At 41.0% G+C, this 25,285-nt stretch overlaps 1 protein-coding gene across 2 annotated transcripts in view; it reads left to right on the top strand.

The window, feature by feature from the left end:
• grm7 (glutamate metabotropic receptor 7) overlaps positions 1-18,979 on the top strand; it is a 376,391-nt gene extending 357,412 nt beyond the window's left edge. The window contains exons 10-11 of one of the 2 annotated variants that reach the window (XM_073936209.1): positions 926-948; positions 17,649-18,979. In XM_073936209.1, coding sequence (XP_073792310.1) covers positions 926-930 — 5 coding nt within the window. In that variant the 3' untranslated portion in view covers positions 931-948; positions 17,649-18,979. The remainder of the gene's footprint in view (positions 1-925; positions 949-17,648) is intronic. The other variant, XM_073936208.1, reaches the window with a different exon arrangement.
• Positions 18,980-25,285: the final 6,306 nt, after the last annotated feature.

Raw genomic sequence — 25,285 nt, 5'->3', positions numbered from 1 at the left:
CTATTATATATGATTTCTAGCTTCCTAAATGTAGATAACAAATTGTTATATGATTTAATTTAAGTTAAAAGAATTAACTATTTGAGTAATTATTTGTTTTTTTTGTTAGTTTTTACAGCTTTCTAAGAAAATGTTTAAACATAAAAGAGTAAAACAAAATACAATAATGTATTTGTTTATAAATGCATGTATTGATAAATGTAATTTTTTATTAATCTTTTTTTTTTAGCAATGTACAAAGTAAATTCTAATAAACAAGAGTGCCTTTATCAAAATAGTCTGTATTTTTAAAAGCATTATCCCCACGTTTGACCCCTAAAGTTACCTTTCCTCCAGCCACAGGGTGTAAAGCAACCTTGTGTCCCAGTGCTTGCCAGATTCATCCCAGAAAGTCGCCATGAGCTGAAATCCAGTTGCTTTGGCCTGTTGCTTGTTGCAGCATGAGCTCATCTCAGAAATAATGCGATGAAATCGTCTGCTGAGAATGACCACATTTCCCCTAATGAGAAAGAGTAATAGAGCAGGACTAGCTGAAGCCCCGGAGGATTAGCATGTCGCCACTGTCAAAGGAAAAGCAGAGGCTCTTTGGAAACCAAATTAAATTTCAGCATTTGTAATGCCTTTTGGTGTTGTTTATGCAGCTTTTTGCGCAGCTTTTAACGTTCTCATGTTAAAAAAAAACAAACAAAATCAATTACTCAGATTTCTAAAAAATGCTTTTTTTAACAGTGGCGATGCTATTTTATATATTTTCTAAAATTAAAAGATCTACACCCCTGCAGTAATGTCTATGCTAATATGCACTCACTTTCTGCAAATAAAATGCGCGTTTACGTTTTTGCTGTTTGGACCAATCAGAATCTCTGCTTTGCTTCTGTTGGACCAATCAGAAACAGCTCACCAAGTACTGTTTTTCTCCCAACAGGCTAATTGTCATAAATTTCCCAGGTAAGACCAAATTAATCTTCTACTTTGGCTTTGACATCACACACTGTTCAAACACTGGGGGGAAATGAGGAGGTGGAAAATGCTAATCGATTGTTTGTGGCCATTAATCACAAATCTCACTACCTGACGACAATCCTGTAATGTCACTCTGATGTACTTAGGTTGCAAAAGTGCATGTTTTGAAAGCAAAACACCCAAAATGATCTTTGTTTTGACCTTTTTTTTCCCTTTTGAAACAACATCATGAGTTTATTCTTCAATTCCAAATACAGCATATTCATGGCTATTCAATAGAGTTATTTTTAATTATGATGTTTATCGTTCTTGATGTGAACGCTAACAGATATCGTTAAAGTTGTCACTTTGTTTAGTTTTAGTTGTCATATCTTTATTATGGTTAATGCTTTTGGAATTATTGCAGTTACTATTATAGTTACTATTATTGGTTTGTATCGTAATATAGCTATTCTTATAATAGTCATTATTGGTTTGAACACAAAAATTGTTATTGTTACAGTTGTCGTTCTTAATGTTAATTCAGTAATCGTTCTTGGTATTTATGCAAACAGTTATTTTTATAGTTATTTTTAATGTCAAAGTATAATTATGATGTTTATCGTTTGTGATGTGAATGCTAACATAGACATCGTTAAACTTGTGGTTTTTAGTAGTAGTAAGTAATCCAGGTACTGTTTTTCGAATTCTAAGATTTTGGACATCCTACTCGGCTCGCATACTGATTTTAGTGTATTATATAGTATGGAAGTATGTCGTTCCTGATGTGAATGCTACCATATATATATAATTAAAGTTTTCATTTTTAGCGCAAATCCTTATTATCGTTAATACTTTTGGAGTGGACATTAACGGAGTTATTGTTATAGTTACAGTTTGTATCGTAAAATAGCTATTCTTATAGTTGTCATTATTGGTATGAAAACAAAAATAGTTATTGTTACAGTTGCTGTTCTTTGATGTTAATTTAGTTATCGTTCTTGGTACCAATGCAAACAGTTATTGTTATAGTTATTTTTCATGTCAATATATAATTATTATGTTTGCATTTCTTTATGTGAACGCTAAAGTAGGCGTTGTTAAAGTTGATGTTTTTAGCTCGAATGCTAATACCTTTTTTATAGTTAATCTTTTTGGAGTATATATATATATATATATATATATATATATATATATATATATATATATATATATATATATATATATATATATATATATAAGTTGTCTTTTTTAGCGCAAATGCTAATATCCTTATTATCGTTAATACTTTTGAAATAGACATTAGAAAAGTTTTTTTGGTAGTTACAGCCTCTGGTTTGTAGGAGTTGTAGAAGTTGTTAAAGTTGATATTTTTTGCACGAATGCTAATATCTTTATTATAGTTAGACAGTTATCAGTTATTGTTACAGTTACCATCGTTGGTTTGTATCGTAAAATAGCTATTCTTATAATTGTCATTATTGGTATGAAAACAAAAATAGCTATTGTTATAATTGTCATTTTTTGTTAATTTAATTTTAATGTTAATTTAGTTATCGTTCTTGGTATCAATGCTAACAGTTATTGTTATAGTTATTTTTTTATGTCAATATACAATTATTATGGTTATCGTTCTTGACGTGAATGCTGACATTGTTAAAGTTGTCGTTTTAAGCACAAATGCTGATATCTTTATTAAAGTTAATGCTTTTGTTCACATTAACGCAGTTATTGTCACAGTTATTGGTTTGTATCAAAATAAAGCTATTATAATAGTTGTCATTATTGGTATGAATACAGAAATAGTTATTGTTACAGTTGCCGTCATTGGTTTGTATCGTAAAATAGTTATTCTTATAATTGTCATTATTGGTGTGAAAACAAAAATAGTTATTGTTATAATTGTCATTTTTTTATGTTAATTTAGTTATCGTTCTTGGTATCAATGCAGTTCCCCTTCGGTTGGGGAACTTCAGTGCCATGAATGGGAGGATTCGGATCAGAAGCCGCTTATCTGGAGAGTATTGAACGGGCCAATGAATGAAATTAATTGGCAGCGTAAGCTTGCGCAGGTGTGCGACATCTGCAATTATCTCAGCATATAAGCACACCTGAAGCCAGCAGACGCCATCCTTTTCGCTTCAGATCCTTTCTGAGTGAGTCGATGAGGGTTCCTCTTGCTGATCAGCACTTCAGAGCGAACGAGTGTGTCTCCCGGTCCAGAGTGGGTCTTCGCGGTGGCAGACGGTCGAGCTGGGTTACTCCCTTGCCTGCGGTTCTTTGGGTCCGGTCCTCCAGAGCGGTGCGTATAGTTGCAACTTTCCTAAAAGAGTAACACAGTCGTGCAGCACGTCCTTTTCAGGATGGCGCTCCGACTGTGCGTTTCTGGATGCGGGGGTTTCCTGTCACCGGATGATGGACACGATCACTGCATTGCATGTTTGGGGGTCCAGCATGTTAATGCGGTGCTCGCGGGCGGTTCATGTCGTCATTGCGATGCCATGACCGTTGCACAGCTAAGATCGCGGCTAACTTTCGCAAGAGAGCGAGCCACCCCAGTTGCCTCCTGCTCTAAAAAAGCAGCGGGCGCTCGGGCAGATCTGAGGGTTTCAGCGGGAGCTAATCCGCCGCCCACGGGCTCGCGGACCTCTCGCTCCTCACGGCGCTCCATCCAAGCTTCGGGTGGTGAGAGTGGTCCGTCTAACCAGATGGTAGCTCTCACACTCGCTGACACCGGAGATCAGATGTCCTCCGCGGCATCGGAGGGTGGGCTTTCACTGTCCGACGAAGATCCGGACCCGCTCGCCCCCTCCGGGCAGGTGAGCGCTGTCAAATCGGATCCTGAAGCGGACATGTTAGCCGTGCTTTCCCGGGCTGCTTCGGCCGTGGGGTTGGAGATGGTTTATCCCCCAGCTCCGCGGCCGGACCGACTAGATGGGTGCTACGTAGAGGACCAGAAGGCGAAGCCTTCGAAGCCTCTCGTCCCCTTCTTCCCGGAAGTGCACAGTAGGCTCACGCAGTCCTGGAGGGCACCTTTCTCTGCCCGTGCTGCGAGTGCCTCCGCCCTCACCGCCCTTGACGGCGGAGCTGCCAGGGGGTATGAGGCGATCCCGTCAGTGGAGCGCGCTATCGCGGTCAATCTTTGTCCGCGCGGCGCCTCTACGTGGCGGGGTTTGCCCCGCCTCCCGTCCAAAGCCTGTAGGTTGTCTGCCTCCCTCGGAGCCAGAGCTTATAAGGCTGCGGGCCAGGCTGCTTCTGCTTTGCACGCGATGGCCACCTACCAGCGCTACCAAGCGCAGGCGCTGGCCGAGCTGCACGAGGGCGGGTCCAACCCAAGCTTATTACATGAGCTGCGCACCGCGACCGACTATGCTCTTCGGACTACTAAGTCCGCCGCGTGTGCGCTGGGGAGGACGATGTCCACACTTGTGGTTCAGGAACGCCACCTCTGGCTAAACCTGGCCGATATGCGCGACGTTGACAAAGTTCGCTTTCTTGACTCGCCCATATCCCAGGCTGGCCTGTTCGGCGACACCGTCGGTGAATTCACCCAGGAATTCAAGGCGGTGAAAGAGCAGTCGGATGCGATGGGCAATGTCATCTATCGGCGTGGCCGTAAGCCCGCTCCGCCCGCCGAGCCATCCACCTCCGCTGTTCCTCGCCGAGGGCGCCCGCCAACGAGTGCTGCCCCGCCCCCGCCTGCGCCTCCGGCCAAGCGGGCGCGGCGTTCACCTCGAAAGCAGGCAGCCCCTCCTGCCCAGGGCGCCGTTAAGTCCGGTAAACGGACCGCGAAGCGTCCCTGAGACAGGCCATCCGGAGAAGAGGAAACTTGCTCTTTCCCCGCTGGAGGGCGGGGCCCCGATAACAACGGTACTTTTCAGTGCCACCAAAACATCAGTAAAAGAGCACTTTTTCCCTTCCCCGGATGTGACTGCACGAGTTCTGCCAGTCCGGGACGCGCTGCCTTCCGGCTCGCAGACTCTACATGCTTCGCCAGTGGCTCACGAGCGCTGGGGGGACTGTCTCCCTTCCCTCAGCCCTCCAGCCCCCTCTCCGGAGTCAGGGTGCGGAGCCAGAGCGAATCGCTCTCCTCCAGCTCTTCCGCGGGACCCTCGTGCTTCCCGGATCAGCACACCCACTCCGCGCTGCCCCACCGCTGGTACGTCAGCGATTGTAGCGATGACTCCATTAGCGAGGGCTCTGCCTGCCTGGTTAGCGCGGGCCAGCCCCTCGCGGTGGCTCATACGCACAATCAGACTCGGTTACGCGATTCAGTTCGCGAAACGGCCCCCCAAGTTTACGGGCGTGTATTTCTCCAGGGTCAACCCCCTGTCCGCCCCTGTCTTGCGAGAGGAGATTGCTGCCCTCCTGGCGAAGGGTGCAATCGAGCCGGTTCCTCCAGCCGAGATGGAGAGTGGGTTTTACAGCCCATACTTCATCGTACCCAAAAAGAGCGGTGGGTCACGGCCAATCCTAGATCTGCGCGTTTTGAACCGCTGTCTGCACAAGCTGCCGTTCAGAATGCTCACGCAGAGGCGCATTCTCCAATGCGTTCGTCCTCGGGATTGGTTAGCAGCCATAGACCTGAAGGACGCGTATTTCCATGTCTCCATTCTTCCACGCCACCGCCAATTTCTGCGGTTTGCGTTCGAGGGTCGAGCGTGGCAGTACAAGGTCCTCCCCTTCGGGCTCTCTCTGTCTCCGCGGGTCTTCACCAAACTCGCGGAGGGTGCCCTAGGGCCCCTTCGGCTCGCGGGCATTCGCATACTCAATTATCTCGACGACTGGCTGATTTTAGCCCACTCGCGGGAGCAATTGATTATGCACAGGGACAAGGTGCTTCGGCATCTCCGCCTACTGGGGCTTCAGGTCAACCGAGAAAAGAGCAAACTCGCCCCCGTGCAGAGGATTTCTTTTCTCGGGATGGAGCTGGACTCGATCACCATGGTAGCGCACCTCTCCGAGGAACGCGCTCGCCTGTTGCTGAACTGTCTGAGGGAGCTCGACAGCAAACTAGTGGTCCCACTGAAGTTCTTTCAGAGGCTCCTGGGGCATATGGCATCCGCAGCCGCCGTCACGCCGCTCGGGTTGCTCCATATGAGACTACTTCAGCACTGGCTTCACGATCGGGTCCCCAGACGCGCATGGCACGCGGGCACACACCGGGTCTCGGTTACTGCGCTGTGTCGCCGCGCCCTCAGCCCTTGGAACGACCCCTCGTTCCTACAGGCCGGTGTGCCTCTAGGACAGGCGTCCAGCCATGTTGTTGTTTCAACAGACGCTTCCAACACGGGTTGGGGGGCCGTGTGTCGCGGGCATGCGGCTGCGGGCCTCTGGAAGGGTGCCCAGCTGCATTGGCATATCAATCGCCTAGAGCTGTTGGCAGTGTTCCTCGCTCTCCACCGCTTTTTACCGGTGCTGGAGCGGCAACACGTGCTGGTCAGGACGGACAGTATGGCGGCGGCGGCGTATATCAACCGCATGGGGGGTATGCGCTCTCGCCGCATGTCTCAGCTCGCCCGCCGTCTGCTCCTCTGGAGTCACCCGCGGCTGAAATCGCTGCGCACCATTCACGTCCCAGGCACGCTCAATCGTGCAGCCGATGCGCTCTCACGACAGCTGTTACGCCCTGGAGAATGGAGACTCCACCCCGAGTCTGTTCAGCTGATATGGGCGCGATTCGGGGAGGCCCAGATCGATCTGTTTGCTTCCCCCGAGAACGCTCACTGCCAGTTGTTTTTTTCCCTGACCGAGGGCTCTCTCGGCACGGATGCACTGGCCCACAGCTGGCCTCGGGGCATGCGCAAGTATGCGTTTCCCCCAGTGAGCCTGCTCGCGCAGTTTCTGTGCAAGGTCAGGGAGGACGAGGAACAGGTTCTGCTAGTTGCGCCCCTTTGGCCCAACCGGACCTGGATATCAGAGCTCTCACTCCTCGCGACGGCCCTCCCCTGGCGGATCCCTTTGAGAGAGGACCTACTCTCTCAGGGACAGGGCACCATCTGGCACCCTCGCCCCGATCTTTGGAACCTCCACGTGTGGTCCCTAGACGCGAGGAAGACTTAGGTAACCTACCGACTGCGGTGGTTAATACCATCACTCAGGCTAGAGCCCCCTCCACGAGGCGCGCCTACGCCCTGAAGTGGAGTCTATTCACTGAATGGTGCGTCTCTCGCAGAGAAGACCCCCGAAATTGCCAGATTAGTGTTGTGCTCTCTTTCCTTCAAGAGAAGTTGGACAGCAGGCTGTCGCCCTCCACTCTCAAGGTTTACGTGGCCGCCATCTCCGCTTATCATAGCGCGGTAGCTGGCGGCACCGTGGGAAAGCATAACCTGGTCATCCAGTTCCTTAGGGGTGCTAGGCGAATTAATCCATCTCGCCCTCCTCTCATGCCCTCTTGGGATCTCGCCCTCGTTCTCACGAGTCTGCGATCCGATCCCTTTGAGCCACTCGAATCAGTATCTCTAAGATTTCTGTCCCTGAAGACAGCTCTGCTGGTTGCGTTGGCCTCCATCAAGAGGGTCGGGGACCTGGAGGCATTTTCGGTCAGTGACTCGTGCCTGGAATTCGGGCCGGATTACTCTCACGTCATCCTGAGACCCCGCCCCGGTTATGTGCCCAAGGTTCCTACCACCCCCTTTAGAGATCAGGTAGTGAACCTGCAAGCGCTGCCCCCGGAGGAGGCAGACCCAGCCCTTTCTTTAATTTGTCCAGTTCGCGCTCTGCGCATTTATGTGGACCGTACTCAGAATTTTAGATCATCTGAGCAGCTCTTTGTCTGTTATGGCGGTCGGCAGCAGGGAAGTGCCGTATCAAAACAAAGATTATCCCACTGGATTGTGGATGCCATTTCACTCGCTTATTCGAGTCGAGGTCAGCCGTGTCCCCCGGGAGTTCGTGCACACTCCACTCGGAGCGTTGCATCCTCTTGGGCGCGTGCACGCGGCGCCTCTCTAACAGACATCTGTAGAGCTGCGGGCTGGGCGACACCCAACACATTTGCAAGGTTTTACAATCTGCGAGTGGAGCCGGTTTCCTCAAGGGTATTAGGTAACCCTTTGGTGATTGAGGAGACAACTCGGTAGGGTGTTGAAACACGCTTGCGGCGCCATTCTCCCTAACACGGAGGTACGTGCGCCTTTTTTATCTGTCAGTAAAGTTCCCCGTCAGGTGAGCCCTGCAGATTCCTCCGTGGCCCCCAGCACTGACTCAGCGGAGGAGTCACTTGCTGGCCCACTACGTTGTAGGTCTGCCCGCTGGTCAGCCCGCGTTTTGGGTATAGGTGCCTGCTATGCGTGATCCCCACTAGGCGATCCCATATGCTTATTCCGCCACGGTTAAGTCCCCCCCCTGGGCGGACCCGTGTCTTCCCTCTCCGCTAACCACTCTTTTGCTATGCGTACTCCCCCTTTTTTAGGGCTAGTCCATAGGTAAATTCTGCCATCTATCCCCCCCTTGGGTAACGGATGGCCTCCGCAGCGTCCTCCCTATCGGGATTGCACGCTTCCCAACGTACTGTCGTATTTCCTAGAATTATCTAGATGCTCACGACTTCCCAAAAAATATATCTAAATCCGTAAAACTTCTGTTGAAGTAGGATAAATTAGGGCCAGGGACACGTTGGAGGACCGCGCCCCCCATGATGTGGGTGCGTCACGCTTGCTTGACTATCTCCTCATCGGGGGTGTTGGTAAGGTGCAGTCATTATGGCGCTTTCCATATTCTCCCATTCATGGCACTGAAGTTCCCCAACCGAAGGGGAACGTTCGAGGTTACAGAAGTAACCCTTCGTTCCCCGAGGAGGGGAACGGAAGTGCCATATTCCGTCGCCATAATGACTGTCCCTTAGCTGTTTGAAAGTCTCTTCAGCTTAAAAGGATGGCGTCTGCTGGCTTCAGGTGTGCTTATATGCTGAGATAATTGCAGATGTCGCACACCTGCGCAAGCTTACGCTGCCAATTAATTTCATTCATTGGCCCGTTCAATACTCTCCAGATAAGCGGCTTCTGATCCGAATCCTCCCATTCATGGCACTTCCGTTCCCCTCCTCGGGGAACGAAGGGTTACTTCTGTAACCTCGAACGTTATTGTTATAGTTATTTTTGATGTCAATATAAAATTATTATGTTTATCGTTCTTGACGTGAATGCTGACATTGTTAAAGTCGTTGTTTTAAGCACAAATTCTGATATCTTTATTATAGTTAATGCTTTTGTAGTTGACAGTAACACAGTTATTGTTATTGTTACAGTCATTGGTTTGTATCGTAATAAAGCTAATATAATAGTTTTTATTGTTGGTATGAATACAGAAATAGTTATTGTTACAGTTGCCGTTCTTAGTGTTAATTTAGTTTTTGTTCTTGGTATGAGTGCAAACAGTTTTTGTTATTGTCAATTTTGATGTCAATATATAATTATTGCAATGGACTTTAATGCAGTTGTCATAGTTACAGTCATTGCTTTGCATCGTAATATAGCTATTCTTATAGTTGTCATTATTAGTAAAAATACAAAAACGTTCTAAATGTTAATTTTGTTTGGTATCAATGCAAAGAGATAATGTAACAGTTATGTTTGATGGCAATATATAATTGTTTTGTTTATCGTTCTTGATGTAAATGCTAAATTAGATATCATTAAAGTTGTCATTTTAAGCACGAATGCTAATATCTTTATTATCGATAATGCTTTTGGAGTGAACATTAATCCAGTTATTGTTATAGTTACGGTAAATGGTTTAAATCATAATATAGCTATTATAATAGTTGTCATTATTAGTTTGAACACAAAAATAGTTAATGTTACAGTTGCCGTTCTTGATGTGAATTTAGTTATCGTTCTTGGTATCAATGCAAACGGCTATTGTTATAGTTATTTTTGATGTCAATAAATTATTATTTTGTTTATCATTCTTGATGTGAATGCTAATATAGTAAGAGCTATGGTTATCTTTCGTGATCTGAATTCTCATAAAGTTGCTGTTGTAATTTTCAATATACTTACCATTTTTAATGTGAACACTAATAGTTATCGTTGTGGTTATTCTTGATGTGAATGCTAATATAGTTAGAGTTATGGTTATCTTTTCTTGATGTGAATGCTAATGTAGTAACTATTGTTTTGTCCTTTATAGTTGCCATTTTTTATTGCGAACAGTAATAGTATTTGTTGTGGTTATTCTTGACGTGAAAGCTAATATAGTTATTGTTATGGTTATCAATTTTGATGTGAATAATAATATAGTTTTAGTTATCGTTCTTGAAGTAAATGCTAATATGGTTATCAATATGATTATCATTCTTGATGTGAACTCCTACACATTTACCATTGTAGTTTTCATTTTTATAGTGGATACTACTAGTTATCGTCGTGCTTTTTAATACAGTTACCAATTATATTACGAGCAATATTAGTTATCATAATCATTACAGTTATCACTATTTCAAGTAACTATAGTGATAGTTAAATGTTCTAGTTGCAATATACACACCAATAATAGCAATATCGTTCTTAAGTGACACCCAATTATCTCTACTATCTAGAAGAAACTGCTGAGATTTTTAAGCGGCGATATTATTTGCAGATCCAGAGGAGTTTGGCCCTTCTACATGCAGTGAGCGTTTTACATATTTAATGTTTCCAAGAAGCCAAAGAGTGCCGAGCTGCGCATAGTTACGAAACGGTGAACTCAACTGTCAGTGGTAATCAGATGACACGTGGAAGATCCAAAGCTTCAAACGCGAGTCCCACTGCTCAATTCCCCACGCGCCACCATGATGGCATGGCAGACTCCACCGCAGGTCCCCAAAGAGCCCTGAACCATCTGTGTCGGCCTTCTCTGCTCTCTCTCACTGTCTCTATATAACACACTCTGACTCTCTAAATGATTTTTTATGGATATGTATGTATATGAATGTGCTGGACCCTGAAATGTCTGGCACCCTAGAGAATAGACCCTAAAAACTATTGAGCCGCGATGGTAATGCCAAGAGCGGGATGCCATAATCATCGCCCTCATTCTTAACCATTTTGGTGACACATGCAAATTCGAGGCTATTTGATATGCAAGTTTTATCAATGAGGTTGAACGGCGCTGGAAGAACAAAAAACATGCGATGTCAAATAAAATTGCCTTTTTGCACAACTGTAATCAACTTTGCATCCAACATTTATACATAGATCATGATGCAGAGCTTGAACACAACCAGTATACATCGTGATGAAATGCTGGGCTCCACACAATCGATCTTTGTTGGGACAACATTTTTATAAATGTAAGTGGATTGAACATAAAAAAAAAACAAGTTGTCTCTGGAAAACCTCAAGAATTGTGTTGTTGCAGCTCACTTTATATAAGTAGCTTGAACAAACCGCAAACGTCATTTTTTGAGTGTGGTGTTTATTAAATAGGATCTCAATATCATATTCAATATCTCGTAACCCTCACAAAGAAAGGGTGTGTGGTTTTACAGGTGTGTTAATGACCCATGCTGTAATCGCCTAATAAAGTAATGTAAATGAGCACTATAAAATTTTTCTTCCGTTGTAATGATTAGCCAATGCAAACAGTCTAGAGGCTCAGATTCTTATCTTATAGTTGCTAATTTTCCTTTTCCAGAGGAATTTACAGCAATAAAGTGACCAGAATTGTTTTATTTTCAGCACGGTTAAAAATTGTAAATCCCTCGTAAAAACATTATTATATATGCATAATGCATAATGATGTTTATGACATCTAGAACAATTTTCAGTGTTGTTTGTTGTAAATAGTTGTTTCAAAATGTAGAATTGACAAATTTTATTGTTCATGTAAACGTTATTTAGATACCAAGGTATTTTGTCACATAATTATCATGTTTTATTCCATTCTTGCACAAATATCGCACTTTTTAATACAATCGCAATGCTATTATTTATGTTTAATATGTGTAGCTGTGGTTTATTTACATAAAACTGTTTAATCATTCTTATATCAATATTTCTTTATGTAACAATGTCATGCTGTTGTGTAAAGTTACACAGTTGCTGTTTAAGAACATTATAAAAGCTGTTGCTCTTAAAATCCTTATTACACAGCTGATACATTATATAACATAAATTAACATCAACGTAACGTAAACGATATTGCTTGTAGAGTTTGCATTACGCAATTGTCGCATAACACAACATTATATGAACACTCTTTTCCGTAAAGTAACTGTTAGGACATTGTTGCAATACACAAAATAACTTAAATGATATTGTTTGTAGAGTTTGCGTTAGTCAGTTGTTGCATTACATGTAATGTGAACACTATTTTCTGTAAACTAACTGTTAGGAAATCGTTACGTTACAGAACATAACTTTTTAACTTCATTGTTTGTAGAGTTGACGTTACTAAGTTGTTGAACTACAAAACATTATATGAACTAATGAATGTTATATGAACATTATTTTCTGTTAAGTCACTGTTAACAAAGTTTTTTCTACCACTTAACGTAACCTATTATTGTTTGTAGTGTTTGCGCAACTCAGTTGTTGCATTACGCGACATTGTATAAACTGTTTTTTTGTAAAGTCATTGTTACAAAATTGTTGCGTTACACAACATAAACGAAACAATATTTTTTGTAGAGTTGATGTTGCTTAGTCTTTGCACTACACAGCATTATATGAACGTATGAATGATATATGAACACTATTTTTGGTAAAGTCACTGTTAACGAAGTTGTTCCACTACATAATATACCTTAATATTGTTTGAAGTGTTTGCGCAACTAAGTTGCTGCATTAAGGAATGTTATATGAACATTATTTTCCATAAAGACAGTTACTATATTTTTGCACTACACAATAAAACGTAAACAATATATTGTGTAAAGTTGACATTTCTTAATTGTTGCATTACGTAATGTCATATTAACACTACTTTTTGTGATATCACTGTTACTACGTTGTTGCACTACACAACATAAATAAACAATATTGTTTGTAGAGTTTGCGTTACTCAGTTGTTGCAATACACAACATTATATGAATGCTTTTTTGTGAAGTCACTGTTATAAAGTTGTTGCACTACACAACATAACTTAAACAAAATTGTTAGTAGAGTTGACATTTCTCAGTTGATGCATTACGCAACATTACGTGAACACTATTTCCGTAAGTCACTGTTATGAACTTAAATTATAATGTTTGTAGATTTTGATTTTGTTTGTCTGTTGTTGCATTATGCATTGCTATATGAAAACTAATTTCCGTAAAGTCGCTGTTAGGAAATTGTTGCATTACACAAGATAAATTAAACTTTTTTTTGTAGAGTTGACATTATTTAGTTGTTGCTTTACACAACATTATATGAACACTATTTTCTGTGAAGTCACTGTTACGAAGTTGTTGAATTACACAACATAACATGAACTTTGTTTATAGAGTTGACATAATTTAGTTGTTGCATTACATGTTGTTATATGAACACTATTTTCTGTAAAGTCACTGTTACTACATTTTCGCACTACAGAACATAACTTAAGCAATATTGTTTGTGATGTTTGCGTTGCTCAGTTGTTGGATTACACACCATTATATGAACACTATTTTTTGTAAAGTCACAGTTAGTGAATTACACAACATAGAGTCGATGTTATTCAGTCGTCGCATTAAACAATGCAATGCAAAGACAATTTGAGTTTGTAAAGTTGTTACACACACTATACAGCTCATTGGTGTGTGTAAAGTCGTTGCATTACGCAATTTAGTTTCAACGCTATTCTTCGTAAATTTGTAAAGCCACAGAGTTAACTAATTATCTAACATAATTTAAACCTTTCCTAACAGTCGCTCGGTAGTCCTCTTATATTTAATCTCTATTAAAGCCAACTAAAATGAGTCTAATATTATGCAATTCAGTATGGATTCACTAAAACATCCACATCTCCATTTATATTTGATGTTTTGTTGTCTGAAGCAAATCTCCAATGCTCCTCCCTTCCCGCAAGGACTGTAGATGTGAGACAAGAGCCATTAGGACATTTATAGCGTGCTCCGCTCTATAGAGGTACTGCAGTAGGTCAGGGGGATTGTAATGACTCCTGCCTGAACTTTGATTATGTGAAGAAATGTGAAATAGATGCCATAGACACCACAGCTGGTGGGGGAATACGATCTTTAAAAGGGGTCGCGTGACCTTTCCTGTGTTTTCCATCCCTTTCAGCTCTAACTGTCAAATATCACAGGCAGCCGTCTAAAATAAATAAGCGTATCACTTTGTATAATACAGGTGAGTCCGTGTATGTAGATTAGGTCAACCTTGTTTGAGCGTTCTTGCTCCTATTATGTGTATTACAATGCAGTTATATGTTTGTTTGCATATTGAGAGCACTTTCCTCGATCCGCATTCATCAAGGCCACATTTCTGAATAGATGGCACTCAGAGTGACATTTAACTCAAATACTAAAGGGTCTACTGACACTTAAAGGCCACAATGATCTCTCTACTTGGTAACCTTTACTTTTAAACATTTAGAAGTTCATTTACATGCAAAATAGCAGGAAAAAGCAGCCGTGGATAAGCGCTGTAATTTGAGACTGGAGTCATTTAGTTACACCGAGTTTCTGCAAACACATCAGCGGCAGCTTGTGAAGGTCACGCTGTTATGACTGGAGACATTTGAGGGCTTCTTACATAAGGCTTATGCGATATTCATCTGCTTTTTTAATTTAGAGCTGCTCTTTTATCACATAATGAACACAGTTGTTTACGTTTATGCGAGTTTAACTTGCTCATACGTTGAGGATTTTTCAGATCCCCTTACTGTAGGTGTTAAAGTATAGCAATACCCTAGAAACCACCTGGCAAAAACCCAGAACACACAGTAACTAAGCAACCGGTCATAAACCTCTGAGAACACCTGAAATGAGAAAGCAGACTTCTAGTACACCTTAGCAACCAACTAGAAATCACTGAAAATAGCCTAACAACTAAAAGGAACAACCTGGCAACAACTCAGAACACTGGTGAATGAATACACAAGCAACCATGTAAAATAATCTCAATACACTGTACTGTAGAAACATGTCAGAACACCTCAGCTGTTCCGAAGCAGCTAAAAACCATCAAAGTGCCCTAGCAACAACCTAGAGCATCTTACGGTAGCAACCATATAATACACCCTCTTAAACAACCTCCCAGAATACCCTTGCAACCATGTAAGAGTCTCTCAAATCAACCACATACTAAAACATCCTAGCAACCATAAAGTAACCAACTAAACAGAACACCCTAGCAAACAACCAGGACACCCTAGCAATCTCCCTGAATACCATAGCAACTATGCACCAATCCCTTAAAACACATTAGCAATCACCTAAAAAAACAAGTTACCAGGATACACCCTTACACCCACTTAGAAAATTATTGCAACCATTTAGAACACTATAGCAACCACACAAATTACCTTAGCAACCTTTCAGGACACCCAAAAAACACTTCTTAAAATATCCTAACAACCACCCAGAACATTTGAGCAACATCCTTACAAGAACCTACAACCTGCAGGCAACTTTTAATAACACCTTCTCAACACCCTAGCAACTGCTCTGAGCAAACTAGCAACCACCTACCAAAAACATTCTAGCAACCATGAAGTAACCAAATATACAGAACACCCTAGCTACCAACCAGGACACTATAGTAATCTTCCTGAATACCATCGCAACTATGCAACAACCCCTTAAACAAGTAACCCGAAAACACACTAATATCCACTCTGCAACCATTCAGAATATATAGAAGCCACTCAAAACACCCTAGCAACCTCTTACAACCCTAACAACCACCTAGTAACTTCTTAAAACATTCTAACAGCCACCCAGAACATTCAAGCAACTACCAAAGAACACACCCTAGAACCAACTAACAAACATTCATAACACCTTAACAACAACCAATAACTCCCTAATAGCCTCACTGAGCACCGTAGCAACCATCTACCAAAAACATCCTAGCAACCGTGAAGTAACCAACTACACAAAACACCCTAGCAACCAACCAGGACACCCTAGCAATCTCTTCGAATACCATAGCAACTATGCAACAGCACCTAAAACACATTATCAATCACCTAAAGAAAGCAGTTACCCTGGAACAGCCTAACATCCACTTAGAACATTATTGCAACCTTTCAGAACACTATAGCAACCACAGAAAATACCTTAGCAACCTCTCAAGACACCCTAAAAACCATCCAGTAATTTTTTTTTTTAATATCCTAACAATTACCCAGAACATTTGAGCAACAGCCTTATGCGAACACATCCTACAACCAACTAGCAACCTTTAATGGCACCTTATAACATCTAAGAACACTCTAGCAACCTCTCCGAGCACCCTAGCGACCAAAAACATCCTAGCAACCATGAAGTAACCAACTATACAAAACAACCTAGTAACCAACCAGGACACCCTAGCAATCTCCCTAAATACCAACCATGCAACAACCCCTTAATCCCCCCATCAATCGCCTAAAGAAACTTGTTACATGAACACACCCGAATATCCACCTACAACACCATTGCAACCATCCAGAACACTATAGCAACCACTTAAAATACCCTAGCAACCTCTCAAGACACCATAATTACCACCAAGTAACATTTAAAATAACCAAACCACCCAGAACATTTAAACAACTACCTTACAAGAACACACCCTACAACCTTATCAACATCCAAGAACACCCTAGCAACCTTTCTGAGTACCCTAGCAACCACCAACCAAAAATTTTCTAGCAACCCCTTAATCCCCCCATCAATCACTTAAAGAAACTAGTTACCTGAACACACCTTAATATGCACTTTGAAACACCATTACAACCATCCAGAACACCATAGCAACCACTTAAAATACCCTAGCAACCTCCCAAGACACCATAATAACCACCTACAGTAGTAACTTCTCAATGACCTATCCAACCTAGAACATTTGAGCAACTACCTTACAATAATACAACCTATAACCAGCAATCTTTTATGGCACCTTAAAACATCCAAGAAAACCCTAGCAACCTCTCCAAGCACCCTAGCAACCACCTATCAAAAACATTCTAGCAACCGTGAATTAACCAACTATACAGAACACCCTAGCAACCAACCAGGACACCCTAGCAATCTCCCTAAATACCAACTATGCAACAACCCCTTAATCCCCCCCATCAATCGCGAAACCAGTTACCTGAACACACCCTAATATCAACCTAGAAACCATTGCAACCATCCAGAGCAATATAGAAACAACTCAAAATACCTTAGCAACATTTTAGGACACCCTTAAAATTTGACTTGGTTGACTACTACATTTGAGTAACTACCTTACAAGAACACACCCTACAACCAACTAGTAGCGTTTAATGGCACCTTATAACATCCAAGAACACCCTAGCAACCACCTATCAAAAACATCCTAGCAAACATGAAGTAACCAACTATACAAAACACCCCAGTAACCACTTAGAAATATTTGTTGCTCACTATTTTCTTGAATGAGAATGTTTTAGTTTTGTCGACATTTTACTCACTGTAGATTTGGTTTGTTGACATTTTTTTCTCTGTTCCATACCCGAGAACCGCCATCATGTCAGTCTTCCAGCCAAGAATCTGTGACTTTTAGTGTGAGACAAGACATGTCAAGTAAAAAAGCGATTGCTCATCCCTCTCTCTCTCTCCTCTCAGGTCCGGCCGCTAAGAAGAAATACGTGAGCTACAATGACCTTGTGATCTGAGGGCCTCCATCGTAGGAGGAAGTTGATCGATGATGATGATGATGATGACGGAGCTTCCTGGTTTCTCTCGGTAAAGCTGGAAAAAAAGGCTTTAGGTGTCCCTCTTTCTATCCGTCTTTTGTCCAAGGGTCAGAACAATGATTGGGCCCAACGACAGAGGATATCAGTTGATTTTCGACACCTTTACGAAAATAAAAAGCCTAAAAAAAATTTAAATAATTGACGTATAAAAGAAATCAAAGGATTCTTCAACCGAAGAAAATGTTTTGTTGTCGTTGTTTTATTTTTGTTTGTTTGTTTTTTCCCCCAATTAAGGCACAACACGACTGATCCACAGTCAGTCAATGATTGAGGTTGCACTTGCGTGATGGACCTTCAACGAGGCGTTTTCGTTCATCGCAAACGTTTTATTCAGGGCGCTGGAATGCCGGGCCGAAAGGTCCTTCTCATCTTTACATGTACTTCCAAACTGCAAGTTTTTTCGGATTTCCGTGCCAATTTGTGTGGTTCTTTCAGCTTTTCGGTTTGCCGTTGGGATTTTTATGTTACGTTTACGCTTTTTTTCTTGGATGCACATTGTATTAAAGCCATATTCTTCTCTATGAGATCGCATTCCTGAAATACTTTACACTTTATTTTAAGGAAGTCCATTTTTTTATTTTATTTTTTTTCACGAATCAGCGTCATGTTTTTTCGACATCCCCATCAGGTTTGTAGACCATCGACTGTGTTTTGGTGACTTTGAGAGATGTTGCATTGGTTTACATTGACTCCAGCCCTGGTTACGATGGTGTTTGCGAATTTCTTTTTGTTTGTTTTGGAAAAAAAAGAAAGTGTTCACGTAGCAGTTGTCAATGCATGCTTGATATGTTCGATGTTGAAGTAAGTGGAAATTTTCACCACGGTTCTCTCACACTGGCCTGTTCACTGAGAATTTCATGATTTTGCTCCCTTTTTTTCCCCTTAAGTACTTTCTCATGAATCCACTCACTCAAGGCAGAATATGGCTTTAATTTGTCTTGGAATTTTTAAACTGCCCCCGGGAACTTATGGAGAAATTGTGCAAAAGATATGAATATATATTTAAAAAAATATATGAAAAAAAAATAAAAAGCATGTATGTTTTCTACTGTTTGTACTAAGTATATTCATGTTGCCCTTGCTGCTTATGTGCTGATATTGTGGAAGATTTTTATGTTTGGCCACTCATGCAACTATACTGTGGTGTTGTCCAAGAATGTACCAACATGAAATAAACCATTTGGTTATTTTTTACTACTATTTATTATTATTATTATTATTATTATTATTATTATTATTATTATTATTATTATTATTATTATTATTATTACTATTATTATTATTACTAAACTTGGATTGTGATAGTCACTTTAAAGTAAGTTTTGTTTCAAATAAGTAAGCCAATTTGATTATTTATTATATTATATTATATTATATTATATTATATTATATTATATTATATTATATTATATTATATTATATTATATTATATGATTTACTTGCAGTTTTAGGTAGCTTTTCAAAACATACAACAATGCAATCACTCATTCATCCCTTCACTTTCTTTTCGGCTTAGTCCCTTCATTAATCAGGGGTCATCACAGCAGAATGAACCACCAACTTCTCCAGCATATGTTTCACGCAACAAATGCCCCTCCAGCTGTAATCCAACACTGGGAAACACCCATACACACTCTTTCACATACATACACTATGGTCAATTCAGCTTGTTCAATTGCCCTGTACAACACGTCTGTGGACTGAGCGGGAAACCGAAGCACCCAGAGGAAACCCACGCCAACACGGGGAGAACATGCAAACTCCACACAGAATTACCCTCTGACCCAGCCGAGGCTCGACCCAGCGACCTTCTTGCTGTGAGGCAATCGTGCTACCCACTGCACCACCGTGCCGCCCCACAATGCAATCATATTTTTAATAATTTTTTACTAATGCTTATTTTAACGTATTATTTAATTCATATATTACTTTAGACGGGTAAGTGTGTTATGCTTATGGTTTATAGGTTATACACACATCCCTACAAAAATAAAAAATAAAAATAAAACATCTTAAACCAGCCTAGGCTGGTTGGCTGGTTTTAGTTGGTCAACCAGGCTGGTTTTAGAGGGGTTTTGGCCACTTCCAGGCTGGTTTACAGCCATTTTCTGCCTGGTCTTAGCTGGTCAGGCTGGGATATGGGAGTTTGGGAGATGACTAGCTAAAACCAGCTTGACCAGCCTAGCCAGGCTGGGAGCCCAGCCAAAACCAGCTATGTCCAGCTTAAACCAGGCTGGTCAAGCGGGTTTTAGCTAGTCATTTTCCAGCTTGACCAGCTAAGTCCAGGCTGGAAATGGCTGGAAACCAGCCTGGAAGTGGCCAAAACCCCTCTAAAACCAGGGTGGTCAACCAGCTAAAACCAGCCAACCAGCTTAGGCTGGTTTAAGCTGTTTTTTTTTCAGCAGGGATAGTATAGTAACTCTTAGTAAACACGTTTTGAACCATACCAGTGTGAAATGTATCATACTGTATATATTGCAGTATTTACAACAGTTGTTTAGTAAATGTTACAGAATATGCTGTATTAAATACAGAGAACCAATCGTAATATCAGTAACAAATACTGTGGTACATACTTCAGTTTTAACTAAACATTAAACAGTGGTGTATTGTAGTAATCCCCAAAGTATAGTAATACACGACCTGACACTACACTACCTTAACAAATAGACTACCTGACAAAGGTCTTGTTGCCTAATAGTCTTGTCGCCTTCTAGTTGATCATTTGGCATCAGAAGTGTCTTACATGAAAGGCAAAGACCTCTAGATTACGCTTATTTGACCAAAAATAAAATATGATCATGCCTTGATATTGTTATTTAAATAGGACAGTAAGGTCTGATTTTGCTTAGACAAAAGTCTTGTCACTGAGCAGAAATAGTGTCCAGTATAGAATATAAAGTCATGCTGCAGTGGAAACAGAATGAATGTTGTGTATGACTCCATCATGAGTTTGGAAGACTGCATCCACACATCTCTACAATGACTCAAATCACTTATTAATAAAGTCATCTGGCATGGCGAAGAAAGCATTCTTGCAGGACTCTTAAAGTTCATCAAGACTTGGATTCATCTTCAATGCCTCCTTTCATCTTATCCCAGACATGCTCAATAATATTCGTTTCTGGTGACTGGGCTGGCCAATCCTGGTGCAGCTTAACCTTCTTTGCTTTCAGGAGCTTTGATGTGGAGGCTGAAGTATGAGGAGCGCTATCCTGCTGAAGAATTTGCCCTCTCCTGTGGTTTGTATTGTAATGGGCAGCACAGATGTCTTGAAACCTCAGGCTGTTGATGTTGCCATCTACTCTGCAGATCTCTCGCACACCCCCATACTAAATGTAACCCCAAACCATGATTTCTCCTTCACCAAACTTGACTAATTTCTATGAGAATCTTGGCTCCATGTGTGTTCCAGTAGGTCTTCTGCAGTATTTGTGATGATTGGGATGCAGCTCAGCAGATGATTCATCAAACACTTTTCCAAATGATCAACTAGAAGTCAAGTTGTTATTTGTTGCTCTTACAACTGAGATCGACGAAAAGGCTTTTGTCAGGTAGTGTATACCCTATGCATTACAGTATTGGATAATTTCTTTATAACAATATAGTTGTTGCATTACTATAGTAGCAAATGCTTCAACTATAAAGTAATAAGCAAATAAAGTATTTTACTTCAGCATATATAGTATAGTATAGTATAGTATAGTATAGTATAGTATAGTATAGTAGCCTGAAGTAGAAAAAACTCTAAATAAATTACTATAGTATGCTTTCATGTGTGTATATTATATATAACAAGATTTTAAAGGGTATTAAATAATTTATAGATCATCTTGCAAACATAAAACTGTTATCATACCACAATAGAACTATTTTTGAATGCCTGTCATTGGCTATTGTTTAAAAGTAGGCTAAATCGTTTCTTGGTTGTTGTTTTTTTTTTTTTTTTTTCTGATTCCATTCATGCACTAAGAATTGTCAAACAATCACAGAAACACATATCCAATATTCATAATGTGTATACGAACCTTCTGCAAATTCAAGTCATCCTTCACAGTGCAGGAACATTCCCAGTTAGCTAAGATGTTGCTTTAAACCAGGGGTGTCAACACTGGACGGCCGATGTCCTGGAAAGTTTAGCTCCAACCCTAATTAAGCACACCTGAACCAGCTTATCAAGCTCTTACTAGGTATACTAGAAACTTCCTGGCAGGTGTGTTGAAGCAAGTTGGAGCTAAACTCATCAGGGAACCGGACCTCCAGGGCCAAGACAAGAGACAGTATTTTTAGTGACAGAAAAAGCCAGTAGATGCTAATCATGCTATGCTAACTAAATTCAGATTCCGTTCAGACTATGACTTGCGTAAGCCTTGTCTAATATAATCCCACATGGGCTAGGGATGGAAACCCTTGTGTTTAAGTTCCAGTGTTGAAAAGCATCTTGTGAATTATAAAGCGGGATGAAAGCAGCGTTTGATTGGCGTTACGTTCGCGCGGTCGACAAGCCCTGCACCGTCAGCAGAAGCGCTTGTGTGCTGGAGGCTCAGGCCTGTCAGCCGATGACAGAGAAACGTCTTTCAGTCACAGCTGGAGAGAAAGAGAAAGAGGGAAACGTCTGAAGTGTCCTTAATTCTGAAGGAAGGAAATGTGTGACTTGCAAAACGCATTCGCTAAACCACTGTCACGGCTCAACCGTGTGCTAACGCTGCTTTGACTTGTTTACGCCGCAGCAAATGTCACGGCTCAGCATGTACTGAGGACTTTGATGCATTTGAGGACATTACACGTTCAAGGAATAACACTGGTTGATATTTGCAAAGCTAGTCAGTTTGCAAAGCTAGCTAGTTTGCAAGTTCACTTACAAGTTGCCATGCATTCATTTAAATATCATTAAGTATTTAAAAAATTGCTATGTTTATAGGCTAATCGGATAATTGTATGTAAATCAAGCTGTTTATTTATTAAATGACCTGATAAACCAACAGACAAAGGAGTTAGATAATGAGTTAAGAGACAATATATCTGCATGCTAACTAGAAAGCAAATCTACTCTTTAGCCAGTTTGTTAGCAGGCTAATCGACTAATGGTATGTCAATTAAACAGATTATTTATCTAGCATAATAATAAGCTAACAGGCTGAGTTACCTGTATGTTAACAGCTAATGTATCTGTATGCTAACTAGAATATAGATATATTAGCCGAATTATAGTTAGCTTGATGAGATATTTGCTGTTACAATTAACTCCTTAGTATGTTAGTTGTATACAGCTAATACGCTAACTATAACACAGATGTACTATTAGCCTATTTTATTCAGCCTAAAGATATTTTAGCTGTTACACAAAGCTAATTCCTTAGTCTGTTAGTTATATTAACAGCTAAGATACATTTCTCAAAGCGACCTGATTGGTAGAATAGTATTTTCCTTTATTCAAAAATAATAAAAAGGTATTTTAAATGGGGGTCAAGAATTGCCAAACGTACATGGCCCACATCCCTGCTGAAAAATCCAGCTTAAACCAGCCTAGGCTGGTTGGCTGGTTTTAGCTGGTCGACCAGGCTGGTTTTAGAGGGGTTTTGACCATTTTCAGGCTGGTTTTAGCTGGTCAGGCTGGAAAATGACCAGCCAAATCCAGCTAAAACTAGCTTGACCAGTTGGTTTAAGCTGGACATAGCTGGGTTTGGCTGGACTACCAGCCTGGCTCGGCTGGTCAAGCTGGTTTTAGCTGGTCATCTCCCAGCCTGACCAGCTAAGACCAGGCTGGAAATGGCTGGAAACCAGCCTGGAAGTGGCCAAAACCCCTCTAAAACCAGCCTGGTTGACCAGTTAAAACCAGCCAACCAGCCTAGGCTGGTTTAAGCTGGATTTTTCTGCAGGGATATCCATTATTAGCATCTGGGCCAAATACTACATTTGATATCTGGCCCAAATCTTTTGTGAAGTCATAAAGACGAAGCCACCTCTCTCAAACCCAGGCCATATTTGGCCCACATGCCAGAGAAATGCCTGCTGTGCCAGCTTTATGCCAAATCTGGGCCAGAATTATTTGCTACCTAGTTTGTTACCAGGCAGACTGGTAAGAACCTGGTCAAAACATCCAGCCAAAGAGAACAGGGCAATATTTTTCCTTGTGAATGTGTATGAATAAGTTCGATTTTCAGTGTCAAACAATACCCACAACCTCCGTCTGAAGGAACAGAACATGAACTTGATCAAAATGATTATTCTCACAAAGGATTGGAAGTAAAAAACCAATGAATCTCTTCATTTCCATCCAACGGGGTCTTAAACTACGCAAAATTGACACCTAAAAGACAGACTTGGCCACAAATAGAGGCATCTCAGATCTGATGAGGTCTTTCCCTCTATCAAGTGAGGAATAGCAGGTGTCAATAGATCCCAATTTATACGATCCACAGGAATGAAAGTTATTAACCTGCTTGCCGGGGATTGTGTATTTGCGTCTTGGCCTTTCCATTTGCCAGTGGGGGAGATGCTGGATATTGAGAGTCGACTCAGGACACATTGATCTATTTCAGCTGCATCTTAAGTAAGTATTTGACATTTCATCTCGGGCGTTTCTTTGCCCGCCGAGCCACATGTTTAACTCCTTCCTGACTGAATTAGATATTCTGCTTTTGGGTTAGGAGCGTATATCTACAGAACAGGAAGACATGTCAACGCAACCCCTTAGCATGATTTTTTATTATTGTAGTAGTGGAACTTTCTCTCTTTTTTTATATGTCATTGCTTTTTAGATTTTGCTACAGAGTTTTTATCTTTTTTTTTCTAGGTATTATCAGAATGTATTTTGAAGCATTTTTATATAGTGTAAAACTTTACCATAAAATAAAGACAAATATCAAAGATTTCTTTCTTTCTGTTGTAAAATAGAGTAAGATTATAGCCACATGGGCTTACGACTACTTTGGCAAACCTTTGTCAAGTACCACTGTCATGGGTAGAAGTATATATATATAGAGTTTGTTAGTTTGTTTCATTATAGTATACAATAAAAAATGAAAACAAACAAGAAAACATGAATTTATCAATCATTATTTATTTATTGTAGCATTAAATACTAAATACCGCCAAAGTAAACGAATGAGACTTATTATTTACTTTTTTTGTGTAAAATATTATCAAACTATTCTAATTAATCAATTAAGTTTCCATACTTTGTTTTCTTTAATACTTTATATATAACGGTAATTTATATAACCTAAAGTATTAAATAATTGCAAAGTACTGTGAGAGACTGAGTAAATCAGAGACTTCTGTCATTTATTATAGTGTGTTTTTTAGTTAGTTTGTCTATGAAGAACTGCTAAAATTATTCATGCAGTAATTGTGTCAGTTACCATATTATAATTAATGGATTTTTTTTTTTTCCACAGTAGAACAAAATAAGCATTTTTACTGGCAGCTCTTGTCACTTCCAGAAATCGGAACTCAAGTTTAATAAAAGCACACAGTACATAGACTGTTTCAAACCGTGAATAT

Source organism: Danio rerio, chromosome 22 (assembly GCF_049306965.1).
Source record: "Danio rerio strain Tuebingen ecotype United States chromosome 22, GRCz12tu, whole genome shotgun sequence".
NCBI classification, from domain to species: Eukaryota; Metazoa; Chordata; class Actinopteri; order Cypriniformes; family Danionidae; genus Danio; species Danio rerio.
The sequence above is the reverse complement of the archived record's forward strand: the minus strand, read 5'-3'. Positions and strand labels throughout refer to the sequence as shown.